The sequence below is a fragment of the Anopheles maculipalpis genome, chromosome 2RL (assembly GCF_943734695.1).
Source record: "Anopheles maculipalpis chromosome 2RL, idAnoMacuDA_375_x, whole genome shotgun sequence".
NCBI lineage: Eukaryota > Metazoa > Arthropoda > Insecta > Diptera > Culicidae > Anopheles > Anopheles maculipalpis.
This window is the reverse complement of record NC_064871.1, coordinates 67,341,929-67,367,897: the sequence shown is the minus strand read 5'-3', so window position 1 is coordinate 67,367,897 and position 25,969 is coordinate 67,341,929. Positions and strand designations below refer to the sequence as shown.

The 25,969-nt window shown below is 43.7% G+C and overlaps 3 protein-coding genes across 4 annotated transcripts in view; 2 read left to right on the top strand and 1 right to left on the bottom strand.

Moving 5' to 3' along the window:
- Positions 1-25,969, bottom strand: part of LOC126568810 (exportin-2) — a 487,296-nt gene that overhangs the window by 422,886 nt on the left and 38,441 nt on the right. The gene's annotated exons all lie outside the window — the stretch shown is intronic.
- On the top strand, positions 15,014-23,049 carry LOC126556498 (coiled-coil domain-containing protein 158). The gene is made up of 11 exons (XM_050211761.1): positions 15,014-15,198; positions 16,282-16,649; positions 16,711-16,823; positions 16,901-17,238; positions 17,317-17,482; positions 17,562-17,902; positions 17,973-18,138; positions 18,221-18,302; positions 19,164-19,281; positions 20,495-20,669; positions 21,658-23,049. The coding sequence occupies exons 1-11, from the start codon at positions 15,014-15,016 to the stop codon at positions 23,047-23,049; spliced, it is 3,444 nt and encodes a 1,147-aa protein (XP_050067718.1).
- Positions 24,735-25,969, top strand: part of LOC126556257 (proteasome subunit beta type-5-like) — a 375,585-nt gene continuing 374,350 nt past the window's right edge. Inside the window, exons 1-3 of one of the 2 annotated variants that reach the window (XM_050211487.1) lie at positions 24,735-24,976; positions 25,049-25,441; positions 25,500-25,816. In XM_050211487.1, coding sequence (XP_050067444.1) covers positions 24,830-24,976; positions 25,049-25,441; positions 25,500-25,814 — 855 coding nt within the window. In that variant the 5' untranslated portion in view covers positions 24,735-24,829 and the 3' untranslated portion in view covers positions 25,815-25,816. Of the gene's footprint in view, positions 24,977-25,048; positions 25,442-25,499; positions 25,893-25,969 lie in introns of those variants that run through there. The other variant, XM_050211486.1, reaches the window with a different exon arrangement.

The following is a 25,969-nucleotide window of genomic DNA, read 5'->3' as shown; positions in this document are numbered from 1 at the left end:
TCTTTGCCGAATTTGAAATAAAAAAACTGTCTACAAAAGCCGACACGAATAAATCATTGCACGAAACAATAAGTTACTTAATAATGTTTCCAGCTGTTCGCTTCCTACTCAAGTTCTTTCACCATCCAAATCGTACAAAATCAACAAATCGATCGTGAAACGTATGCAACACACGTACATCGGGCGGATATTCGGTTCCGCCGTCCTGCTGCTGGTGACAAAACGGATCAGTTCACACCAATGTTTGACACTATCCGGGCACGGTATCGTTTCACCGCCACGGAATACAGCACACCATCGTGTCCCACACATGGTTTACCGATTGACTACAGCAAACGGCATTAGCATTCCACAATGCATACAATTGCTGTGACCGTCTCCGTACACAGGTTACCAGACATTGGATGCGGAAGCTTCCTGCTACTACTACTACAACTACTACTGTCCAACCACTTCTCACTAATCCGTCCCGGGGTGGAGCTTTTTGCATGGTGGCGAACAATCTTTCCCAACCGAAAGTCGTCGTAAAGCAAACCCGAAAACTGAAAACCGATGCCGTTGCACCATCAAAACAGCACCGAGAAACTGCATCGCACACGGTTGGTACAGTTTTGTTGTCGTACGAAAGGGGCAGCTCCTAATTGGCAACATTGTTCGCATCGATGTCGGCAATTAATCCTTTTCGGAGGGTTCAACTAGCACGGGGGAGTTTTGACACCACGGCACGCTTTTACACGCATTTACACGACACTACGGTGTACCGTGACCGGGACGGCGGTTCAAACCGATTAGTGATAGGTCGTTTTGCCACTTCACGATCGTTTGGGCCTTGTGCAATATCGGGTGTTGGGATATCGGGTGCCTGATCTGTAATAACGTCCCCAGTTCGTTCTCTGTTTGCAATTTCTACGCGCACACCAACTTTTGGAGATTGAATATCGTTTGCAAGTCTGGACACCTTTCCCTCGTGATAGTTCTTTTGTAGTCCATAAATTGAAATAAAACACATTCACAAATCGAACACAGAACTTTCCTAATCCTATTTCCAAAAATGCAAAACTCAACTTACACGCAATCGCACTTAAAGTGCAAAAAAAAATCGATTCTCCAAAAATCACAACACCGGGACTCCGGATACAACACGCGGAAGAGGTGACTTATGGAGTCGAGGAGAACGATCAGGGATCGAAGCAAAAAATCAAAAACGCGTCCGATTATGTTGGGCTCCTGCTGGGCACTAACTGTCCACAGTTCGATGCGTGTACGTTCGTGCCCCACGATCGTACGGCTTGGTAGGTCGCAAAGCTGGCCACCGGTAAGGTTTACCCATTCAAAGACGATAATACTCCCGCCAGCTCTACCAGCGGAAGGGAGGTTCTTTTTTGTTATTGCGCGGGTGGGAGATACTCGGTGGGTCTGCAGCGTGATCGAGAGAGATCGTTGAATTGGGAGCTGCAAGTGTGAGGTACTTGCAGGGCATTAGTATGTACACTTAGGCCCCTAACCGTGATTTAAAAAAAAAGTTTTGTGAGAAGTTTTTTATGTTTAAAAGATAACAATTTTTTGTTTCTAAATTAATAACATGTGAGATAATATGCAGGACCCCTAATATGAATTCCGGTATGTTTGTCGGGAATTTTTCGTAAGCAGATAAAGATATTTCCTACTAAAATACAAAATTAATTATGCGTTTGATCTCCCTAACTATAAAAAATCGCCTTATCTTTATCTTTTTTAGGGTCTTAGAAAATCATACAACATACAATCATACAAAGTTTTTTGCTATTCCTTAGTAATTCCCCATCGTCTTTTATATAATGTCTTTGATATACGGACCACATTTTACAAAGATATCACATGATTTGGTACAGCTATCGCAATTGCACTGTCTTCTCTATTTCTTTATGTAGGCTTTATCGTTTCTCGGCATGGATTTAATGGTCAATGCATTAAACCATATGGCGAAGAAGATTCTGGATTGGGCGGATGAGCGGTTCATTGATATCCAAAGTTTCCGCTTTACTCAATAGCGACCGATAGAATTTTTGGGAACCTTAGACATAATCGGTAGAACTTTTCTAATCATTCTGTTGTCAAGATGGAGGAGCAATTGATCGTTTAGGTCTCGAAATGTACATGTCTAAGGTGCAAACTAGTCGCTCTAAGACCGCCCGGGAAGGAATTTTTCTTCATAATGTTATGTACCTCAGGCCAACCAAATTTAGTACATTTGTTAATGTTCTTCCTAACAAATGCGAACAGATGCCGTCCTCAACTAAAACATATTTAAACGATTCTAAGCCTTCACTTAATCAACACATCTAATCTACTCGCTTGACTTAACGGCTTTGCATATCAGTTATCAGTTAGCACTTCGGCAGCTAACCCTTAACCTGTGTGGCGTGGAAAAAAATGGAACTTGACACATGCACTTCCAACACAGTCTTGAGATGCCTTGAATGGTGTTGAGTGCAATATGGCGCACAAGACCTTTTGTCTGATTGCACCTCATCGACCCCCTCGACCAACCCCCCCCCCCCCACCTCCACCACTGCTAACTACTATCGCTAAGTGCGATCTTGTTCTCATACGAATAATTGTGTTTTCTTCTGCTTAAGTTGCTAATCGCTGGGAAATAAACAACAACTCTTACCTTCTAATTGGGGTGTCTAAGGGTTGTGCCTTTTTTTGCGAGCTGTAAGTGGGTAATGTTTGTGAAAAGTCGTATGTTTGGTTTTAAGATATTCATGCTGGAAAAAAGGAGAACTTCTTGGTTGCGGTTGAATGTGGACAAAACTACTAGCAGCTGTATTGTTAGCTGCTTTATTGAATTTGGCTTCGCTAATTGCTCAATCCGTTGATTATAGCACTACCAAGAGTCGGCCTTTGTAATAGAATGCTTCATAAAATTCTTCTGCTTGGCTTTACGATCTTCTAGGTCACGCCGGCCGTTATTATTGGAGTTGCTGGTGATATCACGTTGTTGGATAGTAGTTCCTCAAAGGGGAAGAAGGATTGGATGGGATTTGAACCCCGGTCCTGCCGTATTAAGAACGGCGCCATTGTAGCCCTACCACCGGATTACACGTATAAAGCGTATAACATAATTAACGACCGTCAAAGCAGTAGCTCAAAATTTGACGAGCGTCCGTAAATCAATTCATCGCTTACGAAAAAAAGCGAAATCGTCTGCCTAATCTATTCAATATTCCAATGTCTCTTTTCTCTCTTTCAACTGGCCAAATCAACACAAAACATGGACAAATAAACTGCAAAAACCTGCCAACCAGCAAAAGCAAAACAAAACGAAAGATTACGAAAACTCGTGGCACTCGACTCCAAAATGATGCCTCCCTCAGATGCAACGCAATCCGGAGCGCATTTTCATGCAAATTCCGAACGATCGATCATCACCGTCGTTGACCACCGTCACCGACCATTGATTTTAGGCGGCTGCTGACTAGTTGCAACTTCTGGTGGTTGTGGCTTTCGATGGCTTTTTACTTCAACGTGTGAAATAGTACGACTCCTTTCCAGTGGTCCACTTCGCATTCGGAAGGGGGCCGATTGGCATCGAATGACCGTCGGCTTTATGCAAATTCTACGACCGCGATCACAGCATGACAGCGACCTAGACGAACGAAATGAGCTGAAAACTGACAAAGAGCTCTGCGGGACGGAGTAGAGCGCGTGGTGGTGATACGGTGCACTTCCAGTGATGAACTGGTTGTGGAGGCACTTTTTGGGGACAAATGCATTTTTTTCTACTGCAGTAGGTCGTCGAGTGATGTAGGAAGTGAACTTAGACCGTGCAGCTGTCATGAAATTTTGATACCTTTTTGAACGCCACGTGGTAAGTGTGGGCATAAAAGGGTGTTGCCAGAATAGTAAAAGTAATTCATTTTGCTTCCTAAATGGAACTCTTCTGTTATATATTCTGTTTACATTGTTAATATTGTTGTATTTAAACTATCTGTCAAACGATTGTAATTAATAATCCACACAAAGTATAAAAAAGCACTTTTTGTACAATGCAACCACACCATTACATCACTCTGCAGAAAAATGCTCCAGGCTGTTCATATCCTAACGGACTACCAGTCTCCGCCCTCAGAAAAAAGTACCTTCAACTCTCCAAACCAGCCATGCGTTCCACGCGCTCATAAGTAAGTCAAAATCTACCAAAAGGGGGCACCACACGATGACAACCGTGGCCGGTAGTTCCGGAGACATGTGGTGCTGCCGGGCGATATATTATTTTAGCCTTTACCTTTAACTCTACCGGTCAGCCAGTTTCCTTTTCGCGTACACAAATTTCGCGCTCCACGCATTGCTCAACTGGGCCAACCGAATCTGATGGTGGATTAAGATATATGCTGCTGCCTTAGCTGCTAAACGAGTGCATGTACCACGGTGGAGGTAAAAATCACATTACACACTGTATGCTTGCGCTCACGATATTCTTGTCAAGTGGCCATGAAGATCGTGGAGCGTGTCGGGTTATATTTGGTTCTTTACAGATACGGTATAGTGTTGCACATGTTTTGACAGTTACGTAACATATATTTAAGATAATTCGGCAGTAAAACGTGCCTAGAATGGAACAACAAGCATTAGGTCAATGTTTTGGCAAACAGTTACAACATATTGGGGTCTTCTTACAGTATATTGTACATACGATCAGCTGTTGAACGATTGGAGGAACATGTAGCAATTAACATTTTTATCGTATATTATTTATGTAATTCAAATTGAAAACCATTTGATGTAATTAGATTTTTTAAATTTATTTTCAGTGTTCTCCTTCTTGGCTATTCTAGCTCACGTCGGCCAACTGATCGGCTAATTAGAGAATTTGTCCTCACTACGGAGGGGCATTCCGGATGAGATTTGAACCCCGGTCCTGACGTTTGAAGACCGACGCCGCTGTCGACTCCACCACCCTTGACATTCGCATTGTTATGACCAGTCAATAAAAAATGTATAATTGTTTGATTTGCATGGCAATAGTAAGACATTAATGAGCTTTTTATGAAATAAAAAATGGCAAAATAAAAATGTTTTACTAAACAACAACAAAATAAGCTACTTTATAACAAAAATAATAGAAAACAACAGATAAGTTAATTGTAATCAATGAAACAATGAAACAATAAAGATATAAATCTAAACAACAAATATACGGTAATCGGCCGTCAAATTGAAATAAAATAACAATAAATAAACAGAAAACAAGTAAGAAAAAAAAATCAATAAAAAAATATGCAACTGACAGTACGATGGAAGCCGTCATACTTAAAATAAATAAAACTAAGAATAAGCAACAAATTTATTACAGAGCTTTATGTAGATGTAAAAACTCAAAGCCTCTAAAAATGAAAGAATAAAAAAAATTATCAAACAGATAAATAATTAAGCGGTCCCACCAAGCAAGGACATTCAAAAAACCTCCTTTAAAGCATTCCGGGACACGGGCTCAAGGTTTTTATATGAAAAATATAAAGGACTGGAGAGATCGTGTAAAAACCTGTTGAAGGCGAAGAAAAAGGGTTATTGGCGTAGATATGTCAATAACCTAGACCCTTTCGCTTCACTTAATTCACTTTGGAGGATGGCTAGAAGGATGCGAAACAGCAACAACCCCAACGAGAGCGAAAGCTTTTCTGGCGAGTGGCTGAATGAATTTGCCCACAAGCTTTGTCCCAACTTCGTTCCTGCGCAAAACTTTGCACAAAATGCGCCTGGCAGTGACCCTATCATGGACTCACCGTTCACTATGGTATGAGCTATCAGATTAGCAGCGAATTGCTGCAAAATCTTCCCGAGATGGGCAAGGAACGGGTGTTAAGAATCTTCAACAATATGTTGGAGTTCAACAGCGTCCAGCAAGAATGGAGAAAAGTGAAAGTTGTCACTATTTTGAAGCCTTTCAAACCGCCATCAAGACACGATTCATATCGGCCAATATTGTTACATTCGTGTCTGAGGAAACTCCTTGAAAGGATGATTCTCTTACGGTTAGAAGAATGATTGGAAACCAACAACCTTCTTTCAAGTACTCAGTTTGGTTTTCGTAAAGCCGGGGGTACTAATGACTGCTTAGCGCTTTTGGTGACAGAAATAGAGCTTGCCCGTGCACGCAAGCAGAACATGGGGTCTATCTTCCTTGACATACAGGGGGCATTTGACTCAGTTTCTCCATACAAGCTGGGGCCTGGGACCAAAGTTGAATAACTTGTTATTCAACCTTTTGTCGGAAAAAGTTATGAACTTCAACAATGGTCACGTGCAGTTAAAACGGACCAGTTTTCATGGACTAGCACAAGGGTCCTGATTGAGCCCCCTGTTGTATAACTTTTATGTTAGTGAGATAGACTCTTGTCTAGCGCCAAACTGCAGTCTTAGACAATTTGCAGACGACTGCGTTATATCTGTTGCAAGCAGAGACGCGAATGAAATACAACTGGCTCTACAAACCACTCTGGATAATCTTTTCGAATGGTCTGAAAACCTTGGTATCAAGTTCTCTGCTACGAAAATCGAGATGGTAGTCTTTTCTCCTTTTAGCGACACGGGAAAAAACAGGGAGAAAAGACTATATGACCCGAAAATTGATGTCTTTTTATATGGTGAAAAGATATCAACATCCAACAATTTTCGATACCTTGGTGTATGGTTTAATTCAAGGCTAAACTGGAGTACTCATTTCACCCATCTGGTACAAAAATGCAGTAAGAGAATCAACTTTCTAAGGACAGTCACAGGATTCTGGTGGGGCGCACATCCATCAGACGTCCTGAGACTGTATAAGACAACGGTACTATCCGTATTGGAATATGGAAGCATATGCTTCCATTGGGCATCCAATACGTTGATACTCAAGCTTGAAAGGCTACAGTACCGATGTCTTAGACTCGCACTAGGGAGCATGAAATCCACACACAACATGTCTCTAGAAGTGATGACCGGAGTGATGCCGCTCAAACTACGTTTTGAAATGCTGTCGCTTCGCCTTCTAGTCCATTGTTCAGTATCAAATCCCTTGATAATAGAAAATTTTGAAGCGCTTCTAGAGACAGTTTCTAAGAGCAAAATCCTCAAGATTTATGAAGATTTTGTTGCCCTACAAGTGCATCCTAGCGCTCCACAGGCATTAAATCGTGCTGCTCTTCCTGAGAACTACAGTTCCCTTTCAACAATTCCTCAATGCGCGAGGAAATTAAGACTATACCTAAAAATCTTCGCCCGAGGGTAGTTCCGGGTATTTTCATGAATAAGTATGGTTATTTAGACGAAATAAGCCAGTACTACACTTATGGATCAATCTCAGAGGAGGGCACTGGCTTCGGTGTTTTTAACGAGTCCACCGAAGCATTTTTCAAATTGAGGCAGCCACGTAACGTTTACACCGCAGAGTTAGCCGCAATCTTGTACGCACTATTGATGATAGCAGCGAGAACTTCGCACCAGTACTTCATATTCACTGATAGCCTTAGTGCTATTGAAGCACTGAGATCTCCGAAGGCTGTTAAGAGTCAGGACTTCCTTACCATCAAAATCATTGAACTGCTTGACTCAATGTTCGATAATGCGTTTAGGATCTCGTTAATTTGGGTCCCTTCTCATTGTGGAATTCCCGGTGATGAAAAGGCAGACTCACTGGCCAAAACAGGCGTCCAAGAAGGCGCTTTTTACGACCGACCTATCTCGGCCCAGGAGTTCCTTCGTTTCCCACAGCAACTTTTCCTGTCTCGCTGGCAGAGCATGTGGGAGGCGGATGAACTCGGGCGTTTTCTCTTCTCGATCTCTCCGCAAGTGTCCCTGCGGCCTTGGTTCGATGGGCTCTCTGTGGACCGGGCGTTCATACGGATGATGTCTCGACTGATGTCGAATCATTTTGCGTTGAATGCTCATCTACAGCGTATAACTCTGGCTCAGACAAAAGTATGTGGCTGCGGTGACGGATTCCACGATGTGGATCACCTTCTGTGGTCCTGCGTGGAATTTAAAACCACAAGACCCTCCTTGTTGAGCGCAGTCGGGGATATCGGCAGACGACCGGGTACAGAAATTAGAGAAGTGTTGGCCACCAGTGACCTCCCCTACATGAGGATCATCTTCCGATTCGCCAGAGACAACGGTCTTGTCCTATGATTCCACATCCCAAGTATCCTTTCAATCCTTATTCGTATTTCACCATTCTTTTTTTGTTAAATGTTTTGTTGTCTACGTCTTAAGTGTATTTTTTGTAGTGCCACGGGTGATCCGATGACTGGACAACAGCACTCGAGGGCGATTCCAACACTGCCGTCAAAGGGAGGCTGGCGTTGTTCTAAGTACAGTGTTCTCCACTCCAGTCCAGCTTTGACACATTGAGTTTGACAGCATTGGCGTCGGGTTCAGCGTGTTTGGCGGGTTCAGTCTCGAGAGTAGTGAAGTCGCTTTCGCTGCTGCGGGATAGAGCTTGTCGATCATCCTTTGATTGGACGTTGCTGGACTGCACTGGAGACACGGTACGCAGACAAATAAATGTTGCTGTCTTAACAATGTTTATTTGTTTGTTGCTGTCGAGACCAAGCCACAAAAGTCAACAATAGAACGGACACAATACCACATTAGCCGGATGTCGGATGTAACCAACCACCATCAAAACAATAGCCACAACAATAGAAACGGATCATCAAAACGCACATCATCAACGAATACATCATCATCATCATCATCATCACCATCACCACAACCACCCACAACCGAGTATGCCCGGGATAAGGCAAAGAATAAGGAGGAAATGCCTTACTAATAAGATTGTAAAATTCATTCAACACAAGCGGTGTTGACAATACGGCACTGGACCGTCATAATCAATTGTAAAATAAAGATAAATAATTAAACAAAAATGCATTCATAAGTGAGTTGATAAACACATCTAATTCCATGAAAGCACCATGAGCTTCACATAATTTTTTTCTGCCTTTAAAGTTTTCTTTTGTACACTTTTTTCTTGGTGTCAGTCGAGTTTTAGTGCACTTTATCATGTTCCGTAGTCCAATACTCCACGGCCTCATTTCTTACACCATGCAACCACACTTACTAGTGGTCCTACATTCTGTTCTGCTTACCTTTTAACCTACTTTTACATCCTGGAACCCTCCATTTCTCAATCTTCAAACCAACAAAAAGCGGACAGCCGGGTAAGTTTGTTTACCTTTGCCATTTACTTTTAGCATATTCTATCTTACCCCTTGTAGAAGAACTTCACTCCATAGTTTTCTTCACTCCCAAAAGAATTGGGAAGTTAATGCGAGATATTGAAAAAACTTTTGCCGACGACTTTGCGCAACCTTCAAATGGTTGACGGGGCGTTGTCGCCTACTAATGCCATACCTTCAATCAACGCGACTATGGTCTGGTGTGCTTGATAGTGGATACAACATTCTGGAATTGCGTGCATATGGAACCATTTTCTAGATTCTGCTAAAGGGGAACAGACAAACCCACGGTTGACCCGAAAATCATGCAAGAGTGCGGAAAACCTCCATCGAACGATTCAATAACAGAAATAAAAACAAACAAAAACAGTTCCTTCTTTTGCCCGCCTTTGAAAGTGTGTTGGCGTCAAAGCAAATTGATCTGGTCTGACGCTTTATAATCCCAAATTCCTTCCTTCTCGTGCGGTTCTTTGGCCGATAATGTAATGCTACCCGTGAGCATACGCGGCCACAAACGCAGCGCGCGACAAGGCCAGAAAGACACCAAGTAATAATTTAAATTCCTCCATATGCTTCGTCAGCTCCAAAAGTACGCGTTGGTCCGTAGTACGATCGGGTGACTAATTTGGTGCAATATTTTCTGCGGTTTTGCCTCCCTGCCGAGCGGGAAACGCTCTTTCTTCCGTTTTCGACTTCGACGGTGGATGGGACGATCGTAACTTTGCTATTGGTTTGGTTCATATTGGACCATTCTTGGCCCACCTAGCCGGTACAATAAATGTCAAATTGGTTTCGTTTGATAGGGTTGTTCAAGCTATGCTGGCTATGCGTGTTGGTGGGCCATAATCGATCGTTTAAGTGTGGTTATTTTGTTGGCGATTTTAACGTTCCGATAAGCCTCGACTGCATGAGATGAGGTGATTGAACAGGAACTTGGAGTTTAGGAGAAACATAACGAATGACTGTAGCAGCTGGGCCAAACGATGTTCAGAACCAACGCAATATGTTCAACGTATTTAAAGTTAATGGTATAAATAGTTAAGTTTTCATTATTCGTTTAGCGTTGTAATATCTCAATAGAAAAAAAAACGTTGATCGTCTGGGGAGTGTCTTGTGCTGTCGTAAAGAAAACATCCGTAACAACCGTTTCATTTTCAATGTCAGCACGATCGATAAACTCAATCACAGTTCAGCTGCTGTCCGAGTGTTTACCCAAACATCGGCGTCACTCCGCAGCTCAACTTGTCCGTAAAGTTGAAGCGGAACGCGTCGATCGTCCAGCGATTGTTGACCGTGACCAACGCACCCGAACATGTCGACAATGCGTCAATTACATGGTACCGGGGAGGCTCTTGATTCCGGCAGGCTATTAGCCAGCCCCACCGGCCATTAGCAAAGGGTGCGTCTAGAGACCGGACGCACTCAGCACCGTTGACGCCAAGCTATCGGGTGTTGCCTATCCCTGGAGAGTTTAAGAGCGAAAACACTCTGTAACCGCTGTAATACATCTGGATAAAGGTGATTAATTACAATGCGTTACAACGCGTTCCTTGTGCTCGGTTGCATTATGCTTGTGACGTTTTGATTGTTATTTATTGGTTTTCGATTTGTCCCGACGTGTTTGGAGGCTCGATTCATACTATGTGGCTGCGACTCGAGTACGCACTGTCCGCTTGCAGGCATCTCACGCTCGGTCCGGAAAAAAGGGGAATCGACGCGACGCCAATGAATGACTGTGTACCACAAGAAAATCTTTAACGGCCGTCATTGTGCTCACGATTGAAGGGCATATCTGAGGGCGCAGCATCGGTTGGTAACAGTACTGAAGGTGTCGTAAAAATAAAAATTAAAATAAAAGATAAAAGCTATGGCATACCGAGCCCGAGTCTACCTATTGCGGCGGTACCCTTAGGTTCCACAGTTATCACGTGTCCTAACGTTTGAAGTTGAACCAATTAGAACGCCCTCTCGCATTGGAAGTGTGGCAACACAAAAAAAAGCCGTTTCGTAATCCATTCCAGATTCAGTCGAATTGGATAATATTACCCTCTCGATGGCACATAATTCTGGCGGTTAAGATTTAATTTCCACTTAACAGCAGCCCTAGAATAAGGCTGCAACTTGTAAAAGGAACGATAAATTTTAGACTCTGTGGACGGTATTCGGAAAGCTACCATCAAAGTCAGCAATAACCTTGATCATTGCAAATGGCGCAGTTTTTTTTTCGTAAACCACACATGGAGATAGATGGAAAAAGCTTCTCTTTAGAATATGTACTTCGTTTTTATGACTTTATTACACTCACGTAAGGCGGCACACGCATGAGAAACCTCGCATTTTTCGACACACGCAGTCTGTTCCAAGTGATATGTGCTATCGGCATACAGTTCACGTTGTTTATGGGTAGTTTCATCGATATAAAGTAGTATTTGAATGGGCAAAAGCGAGGGAGTGACTGCAGTAATAATATACACATTGTGACCGACAGCGACTCAAGCTAAAGGTGATCGTATACATAAAGTGCTTGATGACAAGCAGAAAAAAGTAAAATAAATATATTCTCTAATGTGAACATGGTTTTTAATGTAATTTTTACCATACAACAGAATCGAGTTTGTTTATTTAAAAATGTATTATGAAGTCGTTTAGTTGGTTACACAAAAATGATACTAAATTTTTTATTAAATACCTACAATACAAAATTTTCATAAAATAAATAAATCCAGACGACTGACTATTTTTTAAATTCATATGAACAGTGATCGCCAATAATAAAAGACTTATGTCATAAAATTTACGTCCGATTTTCAAAAATCTGATCTCGATACTTGCTACTACCAAAGGCCTGCGTCAGGGAGATGGACTTGCCTGTCTTCTATTCAACTTGGCGCTAGAGAGGGCCATCCGTGACTCGAAGGTGGAGACATCGGGAACCATCTTCTATAAGTCAACCCAGATCCTGGCATACGCTGATGATATAGACGTCATTGGTCTGCGGCTCTCCCAGGTAGTAGAGGCCTACCTAAGGATCGAGGTTGCAGATTAACGAGGCAAAGACCAAATTTATGGTGGCACCATCAGCGGCCCCACTAAGAAATCCGGAACTACTTGGGGGTGATGTACGGATAGGTGACTGCAAATTTGAAGTCGGCCAAAACTTCACCTACCTCGGGTCAAAAGTCAGCACCAGAAACAAGACGGAGTTGCGTGCTAGGATGCTGGCAGCCAGGAGGTTATTTTACAGCCTGAGGAAACATCTCACCTCAAAAAAAACCTATCACGACGGTCGAAACTGGGACTGTACCGTACCTTTATAGTCCCAGTACTCACATACTCCTCTGAGACATGGACCCTGGCCAAAACAGACGAAGTCCTCTTAGCCGCGTTCGAGAGGAAGATTCTCAGAAGGATCGTTGACCCCGTATGTGTAAGGACAATGGGGCCGGTACAACGATGAGCTGTACGAACTTTACGACGACCTCACCGTCGTGCAGCGAATTAGGCTCGCCAGGCTCTGACGGGCTGGCCGTGTTATACACATGGCACCGGACGACCCAGCTCAGAAAGTCCTTCTAGGTCGTCCACACGGACAGAGGAGCCGTGGTAGGCCTAGATTGAGGTGGGAGGATGGCGTGGAATCATCCGCCATCAAGACCGGGATTGGCAGACAACGGCGCGGGACCGTGAGCGGTTCCATAGGGATAATTAATAAGCTGACTATAGAGTTTGAAAAGAGATATGAAATATTTAAAAAACTTAAAGTAGAGTTCAGTATTATTCATTCACCGTTCCAAAAAGATCCCTCAATTTTTCCAGAAAAATATCAACTAGAACTCATAGATTTGCAAAGTGATACCTTAAACCTTAAAGATAAATTTATTTTACTTGACGTGCATCAATTTTTCCCGTATTTGGTACCAAAATATGCTCATTTATCTGAACTAACTGGTAATTTTTTTTTAATATTTGGTACAACATACATATGTTTGCGAGCAGCTTCTTTTGGAAATGAATAAAATTGAAACAAAATGCGTTCCAGATTATCACAAAATCATCTCAATAGTGTATTAAAAGTTGCTTGCACCCACACAATGAAGCCTAATATTCAAAAGTTAGTTAAAGATAAGAGAAAGCAGGTGTCAGGAAAATCAGGAAATTTATAATGTTTAACATTTACATACAGAAAAATATAATTTTAAAGTTCTTTACTGTTACTGATAATATAAGTGATATTTTTAGAGTTGGCCCGTAAGATCATTTTTGTTAGCAAACCGGCCCGCAAACCAAAATGAGTTTGACATCACTCATCTAGAGCATCTTTGTTTTTGTCTAAAAGTTCATTAAGGATTTTTAATAATTTATATTCTAGTATTACGGCTTACCGTTTTTAATGATAGTGTAGTGTAATAATAAAAAAATCTTAAAAGTAAAATTTCAAAATATGTTTTGTGTATGTTTGAAACAAAAACAAATCTAACTTTTTATAACCTGAACTGATCAACCGTAGAGTTAAAAAATGGGAGAAAGAAGAATTATAAAGAATTTTTGTTTGAACTTTAAAATTCATGAATGGTCTTTTAAATGGTCTTTTTAAGTGTTTTAGCCATGATCAGAATCGAAAACAGCAAATAATAGTCAATTTCATGTTTTTATCCAAAAATAGGAACGTGATTTCAAATTATTTTACAATTGAATATGACGGTCCAGTGCCGTATTGTCAAGTGATTTCAAATTGTTAAACTAAATTTTACAAAGAAAAAGCTAATTAGATTCGTTGAAAATTGGCTTCACAATCTCATTTTTACCTGCTGTGCTATAGTTGGTGGTCTTATTTTATTGGTGGTCACTGTAGATGCTTTGAATCTCTCATACCAATTCCACCACTTAGGTGACGGACAAGAGATGCATATAATCTACATAAATATTTATTTTATATTATTTAAATGCTTTTTTTGAAAATTCTAAAATTCCCATTTATTATTAGAACATGAAATGATGTTATTTTGGTTACGCTCCTTTCAAGTTGAGGTTATTTCCTCGTCAAATTATGCCATTTAAATGCGACTTCAATTGAAAACTAAAAAAACAAACGATGAAAATTCACAATTTCACATAAATGCGCGCTTTCCACGGTTCTTATTGAGCATTAACAAAAATAGGAATAAAAAACAATAAAACATAAAATCGATCCACACCGCTAGAACTTAGCAGTAAGTTCACTGTAAGCTTTCCCGACCCCCGTTTGGTAGCGACATATAAATTTTGTGCCAAAATTTGTTTATCATAAAAGCTCCTACCCCTAATGCCGCTGTCCCGAAACTTTCGATCCATGCAGTAGAGTTTATGCTAACCATGCACGCAACGATGATTAATCATTCCGGCAAAGCTTTTCCGCGCCAGCGTTAACCGACCGAACAGAAGAACCTGTCGTCGATCGTCGCATCCCCAGTTGACAAGGGTCTGAAGGAATTTTTGCCACCATGGGTAAAGGAAATTCCACCAAATAGAGCTACGCTCGGTACGATCGATGGAAAACGACGAATGCTGGTCGCAAGCGATTGTCTGTTGCTAAGGACTTTGTTGATTTGGGCAAGGCGGGTGTACGCAAAAGGATAGTAGTGGTGTAAGATTTTCCGTGCGGTTTCGCTACCGGTTGGTACCTATAAAAGGCTGAGACGTCTTGTCCACGGGTTCTTCAGTTCCGGTACGTCGCGAAGATTGTCTCGATAGGTTCGGATACCTATTGCAGAAAGTGATAAGTTCCGTGGATTGTTCTAAAAGATAGTACACGACACATACATATAATGAAAACTGGATACGGGTTAAATACTGCGGATTCACTCGGATACTTGGGGTATGGCTCAAAGCCATACTCTTCACTCACCTACCTCGGCAGCAAAGGATACAGTTCCTCATCCGCGGGATTGCGGTCAAAGAGTGCATTCGACAAGGATGTCATACTGTCCAAAGCGAAGAAACCAAAGCTAAGGCAAGCAGAATATGCAGATATGATACGTGTTGATTGTGTGAACTTTCTTATGGACTGTAATACTGTGATGGAGTTTAACTGTTTGAGTCGTGTAGAAATTATACCATGTCCTATTGGTGGTTTTGGACTCTATTTTTGCACTTTAACTGAGGATCAGTGTCACGTACATTATCACTTAAAAGTATACTGTATTGAGGTATACTTCCCAAAAGAAATCATGTAGTTGATGTGTAGCTTAAGTGAATATTTTGGCATAAAAAGGTTGTGAAAATTTGTCCTTGTCAATAGTTTATTGCCACGCCTGTTATAATGAATTTCTTAAGTTGTACAAAATTGATATTGATTATATTTTTACGATCGATACACTGCAAAAAGTAATATTTCATTTGGCTATTTAACATTTTCTGTACATTTTGCAACGTAATTTATGCATTCGGTGATTACAATAATGTCTTGTCAGACTAATGTCAGACATACCAATAACGAAGGTAATGTTCGAAATATTCTTCAAAAATATAAAATGAACTTAAACACCGCAACGTTGATTATTTCTAAATGGTGAACTCATCATGAAGTTTGTCGCAATGGGCCTTCTCTTGGGCAAAATTTAGAAACAGTCCGTAAAATAGTTTACGCGTTCTACAGCGCGCAACAACTTTCCCTCAATTAAAAACGGTTCAAGCAGTGAGGATCGCATGCTACGCAGTAACGAAACCAGGCGCAAGCGTGTACACTTGCGTTGTTCGGGGCAACCAACGCCATGGCGATCATTGTTTACGCTAGCCAAACAGAAGCGTTCATTTTCCTTCAGAAGTAATGTGACAATCACTGTGTTGTAAAGTGTTCTGCTAAAGATGCCCATAGCAATAGTGATTTTTAGTTAAAAATATCACAAAAAAGTGACAAAAGTGCAGTGCTTTTAAAATAAATCCTCAAACAATGGATTCAGAGTAATAAATCTAATCAAACATTGCCCATTTACAAAACGTTCTTCTAGTCATCAGATACATACAATTTGTGGCGATGGCTGGTTACAAAAAAAAACGGGCCTTAATTTTCCTCTTTATGTTTGCCGTGCCACAGGAAAACGTCCACCGAAAAAATTGACACACCGCTCTACAAGAAAAAAACGTTCGATTTCACCGATTACGCGTACCGCGAGGCTGTGAACCGTTTGAAGTTCCTACTGACCGAAGCCTACGAACCGACCAAGGCAGCCACCTCCTTTTACTATCGCAGCGTTGACGATGGTAAATCGGAAGTGTCCGACAGCCAATCGGTTGTGGAACGACCCTCCATAACGGAGGTGTCCAAATACTTTCCATCGACCGCCGTTGCCCGGTACGGAAGCACGCTCGGTCGTAGATACAGCTTTCTGAACAAGGATGCTGCCGTTGGGCCACTGAAACCGGCCCTTTCCAATACTAGCTTGCATCCAGTTCCATCTACAGGTAGGAAGTTGGTAGCGAAAGCTAGAAAACTCTCCCTAACGGAGCATTTTCCTTTCCACAGTGCATCCCTCACAGAGCCTTGAGGTAGCGCAACCTCCGCCAGAACTTTTGGGATTTATTGAAAAACAAGAAAGCTACATTGAGCAGCTGGAACGTGAATCGCAATACTGCAGGGTTAGTTTTGCTGCTCTAAAAATAAAATAAGAACAAATCATTAATAATATAAAATTGTAAAATGCATCTGATTACAGGAAGAGCTTTCAACCCTACTGAAGAAGGTGAAGGAGGTAGTCACGGAGAACGAAGCTCTCACCGATCGGTCCCGATCCAAGGCTTTATATCAGCTCGATTCATCCGAAAGCGAGGATGTGGATTATGCGGACCGTGGAAAGGGTAAGGGACCACTGTCCGGTCCGAGCATTGTTTTCGAGTCACGTATCAGCGAGCTCGAGGCCCAGCTGGCACAGTCACAGATCGATCTAAAGAAGCTGTTCAATGAGAATGAGGAGAACAAGCGCAAACTGTTGCACGGTGCGAGTGACGGAGGAAACGCCGATGCCTACCGGAAGCAGGTGGAGAATCTTCAGCGGTAAGTGATCATCTGCTTGCACATCGATTGAGAGCAAACTCTCCAGCTTGAAACATTGCACCTTTGTCACGTTTACAGCGACAAACAAAACCTAGAAGAAACGGTCCGCAAGCTGCAGCTTTCGATCGACCAGCTGAAGGATACGGAGGCGTGCAATTTCAGCAAATCGCAACGCAGCCGTGACATGATCGAGCAGGTAGCTTTCGAGCGCAATCAGGCCGAGATTGAAATTCGCCGCTTGAAGGTATGACGTACATTCAAATGAGCAGAAACGGTTGGGAGACCAAATCATCATGCATGCGTCATCTTCTCGTGCTTTACAGGATGAACTTGAACGTCAGCACGAGCGTGTGCGCGAAGTGCAGCACGAGATGGCTAAACGAATTGCGGACGAGCGTGCCAGTGCCGAGCGGCGCTATACCTACCACGTGGATCAACTGGGTGGAGACCTTAGCAGCCAGTGGGAACACGCGACCAAGCTGCAGCTGGAGGTGGAACGTATGAAGCGCATCGAGTCTGACTACAAGCGAGAGCTGAATCAAAAAAACTCCCAGATCGATGAGCTAAAGATGGAGCTGAAGAACAAGTCGGCCATCTTTATGTCCGATCTGAACCAAGCGTGCGCAGAAAAGCAGTCGCTCGAGCAGGAGATTACTTCGCTGAGGTAGGAAGGGTCCGTTTCTGTGGGCACTGCATGCAATGATCCGTTTGTATTTTTGTTTCCAACTCAAAAGGCTCCAACTGGAGCGTGCCGAACGTCAATCAAAGGTGGAGGTGTCGCGCCTGAATGCTGAAATTACGTCCCTCCGTCAGCGGCTCGATCGTGCCGATGCTGACTTGCTACACTCGAAGCGAGAAAACCTTAAACTTGCCGATGATGTAGCGTCGTTGGAGAAGGAAGTATGTTGAGGATCACCAATGGCAACAAAAAAAAATTACCTTCTAACGTTTGTAACCAACGATCATCCTCATTTCGTTGTAGCTAACCCTTGGAGAGCTCAACAGAGAGACTCGACCCTCCAAAGAGCTGGCAAAAATCATATCCGACATGGAGGCTAAACACAGTAAGTAAAGCCTATGTACACGGTTTTGGTACCTCTTCACTGTGTCCAATGCTGATTCGAGCTAATTAAACACGCTATGGGTAAGCTATTGAAACCCAAAAACTCACACAATCCACTTCGGTTACAATCGGTGCAGCATGAACGCCATCGGTCATTGTTTCGCGTGTACATCTATTGTTTTCTGTGTATCGTTTGCAATCAAATCCATGCACTCACCCCATTCATGAGCCATGTTTCTTGTGAGTTGTTCTAGTTGGAAACGTTTGCTCTTAACCTTTGCTGCTTCTGTTTCGCCTGTGAGTGTTTGTTCGCAGATGATGATTGCATTACTTAATCCTATGTGTTCTGTTATCACACCTCAAAACTACTAATATCGACGCTTGCACGCTACCTCTATCTCTCTTGCTTACTTATAATTTTGCTAGCCAAATTAATCACGCCCTGTACGTGTGAGTTCGAATTGTGGTATCTGCCAATATCTGTGCGCGAAACGTTGGATGTGCAACCTGCAGAATGAGCGGGCTTGCACATGCAGCTGCTTCACGTTACAGGCAATATATTTTACAAACTGATTAGACGGTTACGAAGAAGGGTCGTTCTCAATAGTTTATCCATGAGCTATTTTAAAATTGCAAGGGTACAACGGCTAGTTATGGAAGCAAGATGCACGCGTTGCCAAACAAACTGGCGCCGATCATTCGCCTTTACTGTTAGGTTTCGACTGGGAGACTCCGCGAAACGAATCCTACACGAATCCAATGTTTTGCATTCCGAACCACGCTCAAAAACCAAAATGTTCTTCTTTCTCCGCTCTCTCTCTCTCTTTCTTTCCGGTACACAATTGCCATCCACCCGTTCCAGCCAACACCGTTTCCGAACTCGAGGGCATGATACAAGATCAAAAACAGCTCATGGAAAAACTAACTGCAGAATGCAAAAGCTTGACGCATAAGTTAGAGGACACCACACAGAAGCATAAGTACTTGAACATACCCTTGTGATTGTGAATTATCGTTTGAACCTGTTTGATTTGTGTTTGTAATGTGTTCGTTTGCCTAACATTTGGTTTCGTTTAGTTTTAACCACACGGAAACAAAGTTTTTGTAGTTTTCGATTTAGAAATATTATAGCTGTAATGATTACGTGCAGTAAAAATTGCATTTTGCAAGTTTTTGGAAGCGACTAAAGATAAATTAACGATCGATCATCTCTCATATAACTGGCATGAGCACGTGCTCGTCTTGTACCTCGGTTAATCGCACCACCAGAGCCTTATTACCCTCGAAAGTTGTGTTGTTGCAAAGTTTTTCGTTTGGTTTGTGCACGCGGTTGGTATCACCTTACTAACACCAGATCCTCCATTCACCATGCTCCTCCATCATCTTCATGTTCATCCCATTGAACTGTTCGCTGCACCTCTTTGGGCTACCGCGTGCGTCTGTTATGCGCCAGGCGCGAGCGAAGGAAACGGGTACGTTTCACGGATACTAACTCATTCTACGAACACTGCCAACAACGCCATCCTAGCTTCCACACAACAGCGGACCACGAACCAGAACGGCGAGAATCACCCGTCGGACAGCCCCAAAACATCCCGGATTCATCACCATCAGTTTGTGGAAAAGTCCTCCTGCGGCAACAACAGCATTACTCACCCCTGCTCGCGTCCCTTTGCGAAACAAACCGATGGCAAAGGGAACACGTGGAGCGACGGGGTTGTACCATGCGAACGTCCAACGAACCCTATTAAGATCGACGTCAATGTGCGCATTGGTCGCCGAGCTACCGCAAACGATAGCTCCGTTGATGACCAGCGTGACGCAGTGTCCTAAGAGCAGCACCCCTTAAGCGACAGCGACAGCATTAACGTATTAACATCTTGCAGTGCTTCATTTCCTAGTGTTGTGTCTACTAGGGTCTATTTGGAAGCTATAGTACGTATGTTTCAACAAGCTTCCGTGTACAACCTACCCAATGCAATTAGCCGTTTCACGCACGCCTTCCTTTACTTGAGTTCTTTTCGAGTTTTGTACATATCCGACTAACGATTACTTGGTAACTTTGTTAGGTTTTGTAGCTACATAATCACTCATTATTTGGTCGCTTTTATCGTTTCGTTTCATGCCCTTATTGCCCGTTTTTTTTTTTTCGTTTGGCCTCCCGATGTGTTGAAATCCTCCGTAACCGTGTAGAGAGGAAAAGCGGGAACTGCGCCAAACGAATTCCGAACTGATGGAACGGTTGAAGCAAATCTGGCATAACTATAAACAGATCAGTCCCGCATTTCGGAAGTCTAGTGTGGCGAGTTCCGGTGGCGATCTTCGCGAACCGGTGAACGACGATTCCGCGATGGCCCAACACGATCAGGTACGGTATATATGGGCGGAAAACCCTCTAACTCTCCATTTTTTCTCTTCTCTCTTTCTCTTTCCCATCTTAAACAAAACTTGCGTCTGCGATTGTGATGCACCCCAGGCAGGAGATAGATTATCTGCAGGAAAACTTAGAATTTCTCTCAAAACATATTAATACTACCAATCCTTCTGCCACCGCTAGTCACGAAACTAATCAGTACGCTTCGACAAATCCCACAATGGATGACAATCGCTATACAAACGATCTGCAGGCTACGCTGTACAATCAGCCTGATACTGGCAGCTACCCTGGCTCTAGTGTGCTGCCTGATGCAAGTGCTGCCGCTGCATACACAAGCCCTTCCCCGAACCAATCGATTGTGCGTGACGATGTGAACAGTTACGAAGGTACTGCACAGAAATTGTTTAACAAAACATCCGCCGCGTAGGAAGTTACGGCCAATATTGCTTCAGTTTGGTCACATAGAAGCACTCACGCGCATACAGACAGACAGACACGCATGATTACTGGCAACTCTATTCCAGCGTTCCAGAAGTTCCCATTCTCACCTGCACCGGCCATGGGAACGTGGGACGCGTGTAGTCGCTTTGCTCGCATTTGGTTCTGCAAATTTATTAGCATAATTCTTACGCTTTGGGCTACACTTATTGTTTGTCGAAAATGTTCCTAATCACCGCGAACAGGCAATAGTCAGTCCTCACCCTCACAGAGGCATTATGATTCTTGCACAAACTTTCAACAGTTCTCACGCAAGAAGTGCGGCCGTTTGCGTTTCGTGGCACAGACATTTCCCCCAAGACACGCCACTGACCTCGCTTTTCGTTGCACCGCAGGCAAATACGTGTCGTGGTTGGTGGAGCTCTCCCTCTCCCTCTCGTTCATAGCCCCTTTTTCCCCTTGTTCATTGTAGTTCACCGTCCAACCGGGTTGATCGTCACGAATATCTATTAATGTATTGTTTGTCAAACTTTCCAAACAGCCATTAACTCCGGATCACGCCCCGGAAGTACTGCCGCACGCTACGCCCCACAGACAGGCGGCAACGGTAGAACTGTGCCACCCAGCTCGGACACCTTCGATGATGCGGCAACCGGCGGAGGTGTTGGAACTGGACGACAGTACGGAAATACTGGTGGTAAATCATCCCGACCAGAGTCGCGTACATCCGATCGACAGCAGTACGCCCAACCGAAACAACCGCCCGAACTGTCGCGAAACAATTCCGTCGCCGACTACGTTGACCCCAAGCGCAGCGAGTCCCGGCTATCGCGCTCCTCGGTCACCAACGAAGATGGAGTGCGGTCCGGAGGTGTTTCAAAGGAGTCGGAGTATGGACGTACTGTGGAACCGGAGCGTCTGTCACGAACCAGCGATTCCACTAAACCGGACAGCGCCGGAGGTGGTGCAACATCGGGAAGCAGTGGAAGATTGTCGCGCGAATCCGTGGCTGATCAGAGAGCCTCAAGGCAATCGATGCAGTCGTTGGCAGGATCCCAGCAATATGGTACAGCACAAGACGCCATTGATCCTGCCACAGCACAATACACCGCCCAGCAACAACAGTACGGAGAGTTCGCATATCAATCGGGAGAACAGCAACAGTACTCGGCGCTGGACGATCAATCTACAGTCGGATATGATCCCTCGCAACAGCAGTACACCGATCAGCAGCAGTACGAAGGGTATGCAGAACAGTATGACCAACAGCAGCAACAGGTCTATGACCAGCAGCAGTACCAGGGCTATCAACAGTCATATGATGCACAGCAGTACGCCCCTGAGCAAGTTTATGATGAATCCAGCTACGCCACCGGAACCGGCACACTCCAACAACCTGTTGCACCAGCACCAGCAGCATCAAATCCAGCACCACCACCTACAGCCACCACAGCACCAGTCGCCGCACAATCGCCCACTCAAGTATCTGCCCCCGCAGCCCCATCCGCATCATCCGCCGCCGCGCCAGTACCACCAACAGCAGCAGCAACAGCACCGGCCCCATCCACAACTGGAGCCAGCAAACAGCAATCAGGAAAGTCAGCAGTCTCAGTGGAACAGAAGGAAGGTAACCGAGCTGTGGGGAATACGCGTTCCGGTGCATCATCCCGGGCAGGAGCTAACGGACAGCGATACAAACAACCATCCGGTGCGGGACGATAAGCAACCAACATCAGGGCATCCCTGCTGCCGAAACAGCTTACCTCGACAGCAACTTCCGAAAACTTGCGAGTTCCAACCGATCGATAGCTATCCCAAGCTGACCATCAGTAGCCCGAGCCTGTTCGGCAGCAGTCCCGATGTGAGCCAAACACCGTCACCGACATCGACCGTGCTCAAGAACTATGATGCGGCCAGTCCTAACCCGATATGAAATCCTTTAGCCGAGTTGGTTGCATGGTTGGTTTGATTTTGTTGGTGATGTGGCGTGATGTTGTGGGTTTGACTGTGAGATTGTTTTAATACTTGTATATGTATCTATTTTGTAGCCACTGCTCAATCGGGCAGTTTGTAGTGATTGCCATGTTCTGAACAATGAATAAACATTTATCAACACCCTTTCTTGCACGTTTTCAGACATGTTTGGCCATCCGTAAAGCGCTACAAAAGCTTCCAGCTCTTTTGTGGTTCTAGGCTCTAAAAGCACAAGTGGGATCGGTCCGCCGTTTATAGTTTCCTTCGCTTAATTTACTTATTTACATTAACTAAAGCCGCTACACGATCTAGGCCTGCTGCAACGTTCCTTGATCACGCCCAAAATCCAATATCCTGGCCGTCCTGGAAGACACCGAATATCCTTCTGAGCATTCATGCTCCGCTACAACAAACTTATAGGAATTCGTCAATTTAGGAAGTGAGGCACATTCAAGCACTGCGGCTATAAAAGCTATACAGTTCCAGCGTGGCAGTTTGGCCGACTGACAATCTGCACCATTGTGAATAAATTAAGATTTACGTTGTCGAACAACGTCGTCGATCTTCCCAATGTAGGATTGAAATCAAATCCCTTGCGGATCGTTCCCCCGTAGTGAGGACTGACTATCCAAGTACGTATCATCAACAAGTCTAGTAAGCCCTTCGAGGACCTAGTAGGTTGTTCAGACAAGAACAAATAGAAGAAGTTATTGAAGGTACTAGCTTTTCTCCAAGGATAGGTGAAGTTTTCATAGGTGCGACCACCGTGCTGTAAATCACTTCTACGGAGTTAGTTATTGTTAGCAAGGTCGCTGGAGGTGCCTCCATCATTTTGGTTTTCACCTCGGTCATTTGGTTTGGCTCGAATCTTAGGTAAATCTATGCGACATGAGAGTCATTCAAACTTATGATTTCTATGTCATCAGTGTATACCAGGATTTAGATTGACTTATAGAGGGTGGGCTCTGAAGTTTGAGCCTCGGATTTAGCGCCAGAGACGCAGACCCCTGCTGATGTGACATTAAAATCAACAAATCTCTCTGTGTAGCTAGAAACTTAGATGCTGCTTCGCCATCTTTTCCAAGATTTGATGCATGGTGAAGCCTTTATCAATTGTTGATTTTCCGATTCGGAATCGTCTCTGATCATTTGAAACTATATTTATAGTGCAGGGCTGCTTTTTTGTACGCTAAATTACGTTGCAATGATACAGAGCAGTGGCTCATCAAACTGTGGACGCACTAGGTACACCCGTCAACTACTTCGTGTACGCCTTGAATTAGCGCACGACTTTGTGTTAAAGAGCTTAGCCAATTCGATCTGGTGGACTTAAGCATTAAGAATTTGATGGCAGTTTGAATTCAACTGTGGATGTGTTCAATGGATGTTGTTAACGGTCCTGCCGTGTGAAGACCAGCGCCACTGTCGCTGTGATGACTTTGTTTGGGAACTAAATTAACAGGGTATTTTCTCCCTTGTTTTGCCTTATGCTCGGTTGATTATGTCAAACGATAACAAACGATACAAAATAACCGTTTTTTTAGTCATTCAAAAAACATTTAAAAAACAGAACCTTTCACAACTCTGGCCCTGCCAATGTTGTAAGGTTCCACTAGGGTGACAGTACAGCTGTCAAAAAGATTTTTGTTTGTCATCATTTTCGTCCAAAAACTCACCGCAAAGTCACGAACAAGTGCAGTTTGTTTTCGCAGCTTATTTCAGTGAAAAGTATAGTAAAAATGGCTCTAGCAGAACTTTGTGGATTCTCTCAGGGAGGCCTGTTTCACGATGCTTCCATGGGAGGCGATATGTTTCAGCAGAACATCGCACTGAACACGCAAAACCTACAGAACAACATGTCGCTTGCTGTGCCTCCGTTTCAGGATGTAGGGTTAAGAGCCGTGTGTTTTGGTGACAAACAACTTACTTTAACTCTCTTTTTTCTATACCTCCCCCAGCCGGCATTGAATTTGGCGAAACTGCAAGCCGCTGGTGAATCAAGCGGCATTAAGATGGATTTCGATCACGGTACCACCACGCTAGGTTTCCGATTCCAGGGAGGAGTCATTCTTGCTGTCGACTCCCGTGCCACCGGCGGTCAGTTCATTGGTTCACAGACGATGAAGAAGATCGTTGAGATTAACGACTATCTGCTGGGGACGTTGGCTGGTGGTGCGGCCGATTGCGTGTACTGGGACCGCGTGCTGGCCAAGGAGTGTCGCATCTATGAGCTGCGTAACAAGGAGCGAATTTCGGTAGCAGCCGCCAGCAAAATCATGTCCAATATTGTCTATTACTACAAAGGTATGGGACTTAGCATGGGCATGATGTTGGCCGGATACGACAAACGGGTAAGTGATATGAATGCAATGGATCAGCAAGAATGCTAAGGTAATGATATTTTTACAGGGACCACAACTTTACTATATCGATTCGGAAGGTACTCGAACTCCCGGAAAGGTGTTCTCGGTTGGTAGTGGTTCGATCTACGCGTACGGTGTGCTCGACTCGGGCTATCACTGGGATTTGACCGATGAAGAAGCACAAGACCTTGGCAGACGTGCGATATACCACGCCACACACCGTGATGCCTATTCGGGTGGTATTGTGCGTGTGTACCACATTAAGCCGTCTGGCTGGGTTAACATCTCCAACCAGGATTGCATGGATCTGCACTTCCAGTTTAAGGAAGAGAAGAATAAGAAGTTTGGAGAAACAGCATAAGTGTTTAGTTTTAAAAGACGGAAGGATAAGTTTCCAAATTGGGTGAATAAAATTGATCGAAACATATTGCTCTTGTAATCCATTGGTGTAGAGGATCGTTAAACATTAAATCGAAAATTATATTAGCATATACTATTAACAAATTATCAGTTCCA